The sequence below is a fragment of the Pundamilia nyererei genome, unplaced genomic scaffold (genome assembly GCF_000239375.1).
Source record: "Pundamilia nyererei isolate P.nyererei 1_Seehausen unplaced genomic scaffold, PunNye1.0 scaffold00002, whole genome shotgun sequence".
NCBI classification, from domain to species: Eukaryota; Metazoa; Chordata; class Actinopteri; order Cichliformes; family Cichlidae; genus Pundamilia; species Pundamilia nyererei.
This window is the reverse complement of record NW_005187403.1, coordinates 10,312,639-10,322,519: the sequence shown is the minus strand read 5'-3', so window position 1 is coordinate 10,322,519 and position 9,881 is coordinate 10,312,639. Positions and strand designations below refer to the sequence as shown.

At 40.0% G+C, this 9,881-nt stretch overlaps 1 protein-coding gene across 1 annotated transcript; it reads right to left on the bottom strand.

The window, feature by feature from the left end:
* Positions 1 to 825: 825 nt before the first annotated feature.
* Positions 826 to 9,425, bottom strand: mtfp1 (mitochondrial fission process 1). The gene is made up of 4 exons (XM_005720500.1): positions 9,258 to 9,425; positions 5,614 to 5,741; positions 4,114 to 4,346; positions 826 to 2,654 (listed from the first exon to the last, which is right to left on the bottom strand). Exons 1-4 carry the CDS (start codon positions 9,325 to 9,327, stop codon positions 2,588 to 2,590), a joined length of 498 nt encoding a protein of 165 aa, XP_005720557.1. The 5' UTR covers positions 9,328 to 9,425; the 3' UTR covers positions 826 to 2,587.
* Positions 9,426 to 9,881: the final 456 nt, after the last annotated feature.

Here is a 9,881-nt window from a genome sequence, read left to right as displayed (position 1 = left end):
ACAAATCAAATCTTAAGTGTGCAGGATGACCAAAAGAGGTCATTATTAATGCTGTTAGCGATCGTGTTAAAGGCATGAAACCTCAACCCACCTTGTTCTCTCACAAGAAACTGTTCTGGGGTAGTTGATTTCATCTGGTCCTTGGCTTCCAGTGTTCTGGCAACTTCTGACGAACTTTCAGGCATGCCGTCCTGGACTGCTACAAACTGTCCATCAGCATCAACATACTGCGGATTCTCAGTGATAAGCCACTCTTCCTGGGTGTACTGAAGCATGGCTGCAAGTAGATACTCAAAAATATAAGCCAATTTATCAGATCCTGACCCAACAGTAGACACATGCTGCTGTTTTCTTACCTGAATGACCACCAGGCATGGCCAAAAGGGCCAAAAACACACACCAAAGCACAAACATGGTCACAGAAGCTCACAACCAGCTTTCCCTTGGCTTTTTTTAATGCAGCCACCTTATCTACAGAAGTGACATCAGCTGTGTTGTCCTGACTCAATCAAGGCAAATTGCAGCAACTGAGCTCTCAAATCGCCTGCTTTGGTGTCCTTTAGAGAGCCCTTATTTCAGTGGTTAAACTACACCTCTTTCATCAGAAAGTGACAGTCAGTCAAACAGAAATTGACCACACAAAGAGCAAGTTGTTATGCTGCCACTTGAAGCAGCAGAGAAGAGTGTTCTTCCAGGAAGTGCATCGTAAAATCCAATATTCTGTCTGAAGTTCAGAGGTGGATACTCGGAAAACGTTAAAGCCATAAATATAAATAACTTGAGAAGCAGGTGTGATGAGATTAAAGCGATCACTGAAACAAACCATGAACAGACACAGATCGTTTATTTCGTTACAGCTTTGGTACAGAATAACAGGACTGCTTAATATCAGATATCCACTCTAATGAATGGAGCTTTAACATTCATCACACTCCATGTTGTGAACTACAGTAAACGAAAGTTTGAGGTTTGACCTTTAATTTTTTTGTCAGTTAAGGCTGAAACTGTGACTCATTATTCCCGCTTGTAACACACAGTCACACAAGTCACACATACATTTTAAAGAAACCCCCCCCCCTCCTTTTTTTGCAGCATGCAAATCAGAAATGTTGAAACTGAATAAGAGCATTTTCACAAGGGTGGCACCGGTACACTTTCTAATCAAGGCAGGCATTTTGACATGTCACAGCAGGAAAAGCACTGGTGTAATCGATGACATCAATATGTCATTCAAGTGTCCCGATTCCCTTTAGCACAGCTGATCAGTACATTAACTGCAAGCAGACTTCAGAGCCTCTACGCTTCCTGCTATTACAAATGAAAATAAGACTAAAATCAGCCTGAAAAACACCACAAAGTAAACGTGCTTACAGTAAGATGATAACATTAAATACTGCACATCCTGGAGATTTGAGTATGTGTTTTAATGGAAACCCCCTCAAACAAAACAAAGCAGTGCTTAGGTGATCTTGTGACTGGCATCACTTCTTTGTGTCACCACGTGAAACATCACAGGCTTTTCCCTCACTGACAAAAATAAAACAGCGTGACACAAACATGTTAAACAAAGGTTATTGCTGATGGCCTTTACCTCAGTGTTTCAGCTAAAAAAAGTGACATCTAATCAAAGTATCGCGCTACATTTTCATCAAAATTTGTGCGCACTCACAAGACGGGAAAACGATGTCCATTTACTGGCAAGTTACTTTTTCCCTTGCATAGTTCAGCATGAGATTCAGCACACGTCTCTTGACGTCTCAAAGAACTGCTTATAAGCACCGAGTATCTGCATATTTCTGAATCACTTAAAATGTTTTTAGCAAATCTATTAAACTGGCCCTTTGGAAAGTGATCATTCAAAGTCTGATCAATCAGTTTAATCTGAGGCCTACAGGAATCAACACTCTTGGTGCCAGAGAGACATGTAGTTATAGATCTAACATCTTCAGACTGCAGTAAATTACACTGTAGTCCACACTGCTCTGGTACTGTATACACAGATGCTTGTAAAGAATGCTTTCACTAACCTTCCAAGTAAGAAAACCCTTTCAAAAAAAGGACAAAAACAAAGTCAAACTTTAAGTTGGCAATGAATAACAGAATGGCTTTTTGGCCTGTCATTACAGTACCGCTGAATATGGCTAATAAATACAGCAAGTGAAGCCTCAGAGTAACAGTTCACATTGTGCTGTGTCTCTATAAGATATCAGGAGTATGGTAAAAATATATATATGTATACCGCTCCCAAAGAGCAGAGGTTCACTGTACTATGTAAAGTACTTTTTTTAACCCATCATATCCATTTAAATATTTTGCTGTCACCACCCAGATCGCCCCTGAGAGTTTTAAATTCCCCAAAAGGGATATTTCACACAGTCAGTTTTCACTTCTTATCTATCTTAACTAATGTAGTACATTTCATAGTTCTGCAATTTAAAAAAAACTACAGTATTATAGTTTATCTGACTAATTGTGGACTAATCTCATTTCATGGATCCCTTCTTTACACATCAGCAATGTGTCTGTACAGACAGACTGGATTCCTGCTCAGTTAGAAGGGAGACAGTCTGTCCTCCGTGATCCCTCCTTATTTGTGCTTCTCTTCATCACCGTAGACCTTCCGAAGGCTGGAGTCCAGCAGGTAATCCACTGACCTGCAGAGAACATGGGAGTGAAAATGCTTTTATTTACCATGAAATTATTTCTGGTTCCATTTCCTAAAGCAGAAGTGCTGCAAAGAACACTTCTGCTTTCAACGGCTGCTGTTATGCAACGTTTTATCAGTGAGTGATAGCGGCTGAATTTGCTTATAAAGGGAAGGTAGTTGTACATGTAATATTGTGCAGCACCCATATTTTAAATAAATAACCTCTCTTATTTTATCTGCTTTTTTTTTTACTTACTGAGATTCTTATTCTGTTCTGCTGTATTTTATTTAGGTTTTTAACCTATGAGATCCTTTCCTTTATGTTAATTTATTTTTTCTGTTTTAATCAAGTTCTTTATTTGGGGAATCAACCTGGGTAGTGTCAGAAAGGATGAGATTGCCCTTACAAGTGGTGGGGCTTCCCCCCAAGGGAGGGACTCTTTCATTATAGACAAGCTGAAGACATTAGTTGGGGAGGGACTCAGACCAGAGTGGTACTCCTCTGCACCTACGGGGGGAAGTTAAGGTTGTGGTGGAATCTGGCCAGAATCTGGCTCCCGTATGCTAGATGAGGTGTTTCAGGTATGTCCACCTGAGGATCCTCCTGGAGGTGGTGGCCTCGGAGAGTTGGTGTGAGCAACTCCGCTCAGACTGCTGCACCCGAGACCAAGTAACTATCAGAAAATAGATGGATATTTAAGGCTCTTTTTTTTAACTTTGTGTTTAATGTTTTGGTTGTAACAAAGAAATTTCCCAAACTTTGGGATAAAATTAATCACCAATTAATATTCCTCTTTTTTTATTATTATTAATGACCACTATACATTGTGCTTAGGGTAGTGTAACCTTTTCAGGCTTCATCAACAAGGGATGATATAAAACATTTCAGCTCTTTAAACTAAAAGCTTTAAACTAATTAGGTGTAATTTTTACAAATATTTCTGAATTTTTAGCATGACTTTTTTTGTATTTTTTGCTTGGTTTTTTTAGGTATTTTAAGGAATACATCTAGCATTATTCTACTCCCATGAAAAAACAAGCAATGCATTTCTTCTTTCATGTGTCTCACATGTCTCAAAACACCTGGGCCCTGTATATTTTATCCTTTAAGTAGCAGTGAATAGGACATTTGTTGGGGAAAGACAAATCCCATGAAGACATAATACTGCTGAGCCACTAAATGTGTTACAGTAGAAACATTTGAAAAATCATGTTATAAATAATCTATTTAAACATATACAACACAGGCTTTAATAGGATTTAATATGATGTCAGTCCGGGAAGACTATCCACAAGGTTTAGGAGTGCGTTTATCATTCTTCCACAAGCCCACTTGTGAGGTGTTGGAAGATCCATGTTTTATGGACCTTGCTTTGTGCACTGGTATGCAGTCATGTTGGAACAGGAAGTGCCATTGAATTCAATGATTTGGATGAGTGAGTGAATATACTGTAACTTGTGCTTACCTGTCTATTGGAGTGATGATGAAGGGGATTGTAGAGAGACCTATAGCAGTGGTGGTCCACTTGCGGACAGGTAATGGCCACCTCGTGGTCCTTCCTAACAGGTACAGCGACGCGGCACACACACGATTAATGGTAAATCCTGGGATGATCACGGATGCAAGAGCCTGCCACACAAATGTGTCCACCACTGCCACAGCAACCTTTGTTGTCCTCCCTGGGTTGTCCCCATGAGCCTTGAGACACAGTTGGATATTTGGAAAAATGAGGGTTGTCACAACTGTTGTGGTCAGGTTTTAAACACAGTTAATGATGAAAGTTTCAAGAAGCAGTGAAGGGGATAAGCAAGTTTAGCTGGACTTTTCAATTGAACCAAAAGCTACAAGCAGCAATATGAAAAATGCATTCTCTTTTAGTCTGAAGATCACTTGTACCACCTTTTGCAAAAAACGAAGAAAAAAAAAAGTTTCCATTAATTTATTTTAAACTATGATCAAATTCAATTTTGCAGTTGCAACTATGAGGTGTTACAAGGAATGCACAGTCTCCCTAGATCTCGTATTAGGTTGACATCATGACACATAGACATTTATTGAGATAGTAAATGTTTGCTTACAGCTGTGCCAAATGATCTATGTCCCAAGTTTGGTTTAGCAAATCAGTGGGACAAATTTCAGAATTTTTTGCCTTGAGGTTCAAGAAGAAAAAAGAATACAAAGAAAGAACAATAAGAGGAAAATAGAAACATGTCTGTGTTTCTTTATGATCCTTTCAGATAGTGGACACTTGTGGGGCTTATAACCCATTAAAAACATATATATTTACTTGCCAGTTTTAGTATGTAAAAGTCAAACTGTTCAAATAAAAACACTTATAAAGTACCATGTCTCAAGATCAAATCCATTCCAGGGATCTCGGATCAACTAAGGTCATTTTCACACCTATGGTTCATTTATTATGGTCCAATTTAGATGATGGGTTTGTAAACTTGTAGCTTTTCTCTGTGGTTTGGTTTCTGTTCACACAGAAAAATCCAAGGGAACTCCAATCAAACTAACATGTGTCACTACAACCCAAGTGAGAATGTCCAGTCTGCTTATTGGCCAGATGTGTCTGGGGCGGGAGGAATAAAAGTAAATACAGGAAAGAAAGTGTTGTGTTCTGGACTATTGGAGAACATGAGTGAATTTACATTCATTTTCACAGCTAGTTGCAAGCCTGTACAGACCTTTGCACATCTAAAGTACCATGCTGGATCCTGAGCACATGTGACTAGGGGTTGTTTTTTTACACACAAACTTGCAATGTACACCTGGTAGTTGGTAAATATCAAGGTCAGACAAACACAAATGAATCTCAGCAAGGGGGAAAACGAATTAGAATTCAACTTAAAGTCACTAAAAGCTGAGATGTAATTAAACCCTTTCCTTGTTACATAAAAATGAAAATGTACCCTATAAGGTTTATTAATGAAGATACAATAAACTAATGGCAATATCTCACCACAGCTGCTTTCTTCCCTTTGTCCACGGCATCAGCAGTAACATATGCAGTGGCCACAGCATAGCTGCCCCATACCAAGCTCACTGGCACAAGAGCACGAAAGGCCTCCCCGACTTCGTTGGCATACCCTGTGGGAACAGAGATATAAATGCATTCTAAGTCTGCTTTACATACACAATAGCCTATCAGGTGCTGAAGCTCCAGAGCAGAAAGCTAATTAACAGTTCTAAACTTTTATTCATAATAATAAAGAATTTATGATATTCAAAGTAGAGGATCTCTGCAGTATTTCTTTATAAGCTAGATCGCAGCACAGGATACAAATCCTGAAACGAAGGGGCTAATAAACAGCTGTATCTCTTTCCATTTCCATTCCAATGATGGTGGAATGACTTACACTTCCCTAGATCTTTTATTAAGAAGTCACCTGCGCCATATCCCATAGTACATGAACATCACTGGTACAATTAACACCAGTCACACAGAAGCATTATCTTTGGTTCAGTGACAACAGAACCAGTGGAGCGTGGTGGAGTCAAATTCTGCTGCTGCTCTATGATTACATCAAGGGTACTGCGGGCAAAACTGAAGCTACTGTTCAAGCACTGCCAACATGTCTGTCACAAGCTTTGTGTTTTAACACATGAAAAATCAGCTGAATCACATGTAATCAAAAATAGTCTGAGTATACACGATGTAGTGCTTGTTTTTGTCTCGACCACAAGTCACATAAAACTAAAAGAAAGAGCAGTCAGAGTAGCAGCACCTGTATACAAAAGACAGAGGTTACCGAATACCAAGCGATTGATTGAAGTATAGGCAAACATCATGGATCTTATAATGTTACGATTGGTGTTTTCACAAAGAACGTAGGCCACAAGACGACCTTCTACAAAAACCAGCCATGGCAAAAGTTGCTGAACTGGAGGAATAAATGCCTTGCAGTCTGAACCAGTTCCAAACACACCTGACAGTGATCGCATCATAATAGAAATAAAAATCAGGCTAAGCAAGAACTGCAACACTTCAAGTATATGCACAATTGGTTTGGCTGCAGCTTTTAACATAGCTCACACTGGTTTTCAGTCATTTCAAGGTTGTTTTGGGTTTTGTTTTTTGACAATATCAACACAATTCCACCTTCTTAACCTGTTCCACCTACTAAATTTGCTTTCCTGCTACTTCCTCCACTTACCCAAACTGAAAATGACTGTTTTGACAATCCAGGACTTATTGCTGAGGCACAGGTGCAAGGAGACACACTGAGACTGCAGTGAGATATCTAAAAAATAACTCAAACTGTCATTTTTCACAACTCATCTCTTGTGTATTTTGCCAAGGTTTAAATTAAGAATGGCTGCTTTGACTCTGTCTCCTAAGGTTTAAAGGGGAGAGAGACCATTTGACTTCAGCATCAGCACACAGTTCAAGGTCATGCATCTCTTATGGTATGGGGGTACATTACTGCCTATAGAACTGGCAGCTGGCACATCTGGAAAAGCATTACCAATGCTGAAAGGTTTTAGAGCAACATGCTCCCATCCAGACAGTGCTTGCATACTTCAGCAGGACTATACTAAACCACAAACTGTGTCTATTACAGCAGAATGGCTTCATAGTCAAATAGTCCAGGTGCTGAACTGGCCTGCCTGCAGTCCAGATTTTCTTCCAACTGAAAAGACAATTAATGCATCATGAAACGAAAAATGCAGCAAAGAAGACCCAGGACTGCTGAGCATCTAGAGTCCTATATCAGACAAGGACAGAACAATATTCCTCTCCCAAAAGTCAAGCAACTGACCTCAGTTCCCAGACATTTATGGACTATTGTTACAAGAAGGGGGGGATGCTACACAGCAGTAATCATGGCTACGTCCCAAAGTCCCAGATTTCATCACATGGTACACTTTCATTTTAAATATTTGACTGTTACTGCCCAGATCAGCTACTGGATTTGGACCAGAAGGTGAGAGTAACATTAACCAAAAGATAAGAGCCCTTCTTTTCTACAGTGCATGCCATCAAATGTACTGATGAGGTAATCTAAGAAAGCACTGTCTAATAAGAAAATATGCCATGACTGCTGTTTGCTCAGCAAGACAGGAACGTTAGTTAGAGAGATTGGGTATGTTTTATGTGCTCACAAGATAAGATAAGCAGCAGTGATAAGGACCACAAATGCTGAAAAAGATAGCAGGACGTGGGTGATAAAAGTGACGTTTAGAGATTTCCATGAACAATTAGTGAGTGCTCACGTACGCAGCGGGGCAATTCTGCTGCATTATTTATTAGCATCAGATTATAAAAGTAAATTGGTATTAATCTACAAGCACAGCAGACAAGCCACTGTCTCTTCTATTGCCATCCACCAATAAATAGCCTCCTGTGTTTCACTGCCAAAACACTTTGATTTGGGGGGGGGAAAAGTGCGCCATTCAATACTTTGTGGTAACATGCTCAAAATATCTCTAAAACAACCAAACTTAAGGAATTTAAGTAATCTCAAAGGTCATTAATGGATCTTCCTACTAATTTAACTGATTATTTTGTTATAATTAAGATCAGTTAAGTTTGAGTTGGATAACCACCACCTGGCAATTTCATCGCAGTATGGAGACATGTAATATTAATAATAATTTCATGTAGAAATGTGTAATGTTTCTTAATGTACAGAATAATATAGCTGGAAAACAAAAAACTGATGGTTAATACTTTTAGGTCACCCTTGTGCTGCCAAAACAGCTCGGACCTGACCTCAGGGGGTGTCCTGTATTTTGTCACCAGGAAATTATCAGCAGATCCTTTGTGTCCAGCAGGTTACTCTGCCCTTCACGTTGGGAGCTTGGGGAATCTGGACGCTGGGACAGTATCCGCCTCTGTTATTCACGTTCGAGGTTTTTGTCAGGTGGAGGACTGCTTTTGCCATGAGTGGCATGCTTGACCTTCAGTGCTTTTAAGTTAAAGTCAAAGTAGCATCCACATGAATACCGGCACACATCGTAATAAGATCATTATTGCAGCTGAATTAACATGTAGGTGCTTTCACTGTTGCGGCATATTGACACATACAAAAATGACAGGAATGCACATTACGCCGCATACACACTGCTACTACCGTGTTACTGCTGCCTAGTATATGTTATGAAAGCTGAGGAGGCATGTAGCCTGTGGGAACAGCTGCAGAGTTGATGCCCTTCAGGACTGGTTGCTGCTCGCGCCCTCCCTCGCTGTAATAGCTGGTAGAGATGGGGAAGTAAAGGGAGAAATACACTAACCTTAAATAGGATCACGCCTGGCCGTTTCTCAGTGGTTGAGTCACTGTCTCAACTTGCTTGTCAACTGCCTTCACTGAGTGATTTTAAGGGCTAACCGGGACAACTACATGCCGTGGAGTTAGTAGCGCACTGCGTCTTACATAACAGTGTGGAAACAAAACCGCGACACTGCCGAGCATACCTTCAATGCTTCAAAATTATACCATGCAGTAATAAAACGACCTTGAACAGGCAACTTTACTATAAATAGATATTGAGGAGAGTGGTTAGCTGCCTTTGCTAACTCCGAGCTAGCTAGCATTTGGTCCACACTCTGTCCCGGCAGTGAATTTAGCGCAGGTAACCAGAAACCAATTAAACAACACATACCCAGGAAGCGGACCCACGTATCTCGATAAATGTCCACCGTTTTCTCCAGCTGTTCTTTAGTGGGATCCATGGTTTCCTGCCTTCCTTCACACCATCCCCCGCTGCCAAACTCTGAGAGGGGGCGTGGTCTCCTTCACAACATCCACTCCGCCGACCAATCTGCTGTGCCTACGAGCCAACACAGGGCGGCAGCAACATATTACAGTGTAGGTTTTCAGAATCAGAATTAGAATACTTTATTGATCCCTGGGGGAAATTATTTAATTTATTTAATAATTTATTTATAAATTGTTTAATTTATTTAATAATATAATTTAATTATTTCAGTAGTGATGTGCAATACTACTGATTTCCTTTCCGATCCGATACCAAGTAATATTCAGGGTGGTATCGACGATACTGATCCGATACCGATGCTTTGTACAAAAAACGTATTTTATTTATTGTATCTCAAATTATAGGTCATACTGATTACAATCAATCAATCAATCAATCAATCTTTATTTATAAAGCACTTTTCATACAGAAAAAATGTAGCACAAAGTGCTTTACATAGTTAAAAGCAGCCCACCCCACCCTCCAACTCACTCCCCACACTCTCAATACACATATATCCCCCCACCC

What these genes read in the sequence shown, in the direction of transcription:
- mtfp1 (XM_005720500.1), bottom strand. Translation starts at nt 9,327, where the DNA reads ATGGATCCCACTAAAGAACAGCTGGAGAAAACGGTGGACATTTATCGA. An exon ending in TACGTGGGTCCGCTTCCTGG is followed by an intron (nt 5,742 to 9,257) that starts GTATGTGTTGTT and finishes CTGTTCCCACAG; the next exon opens with GGTATGCCAACGAAGTCGGG. An exon ending in AAGGGAAGAAAGCAGCTGTG is followed by an intron (nt 4,347 to 5,613) that starts GTGAGATATTGC and finishes CTGTGTCTCAAG; the next exon opens with GCTCATGGGGACAACCCAGG.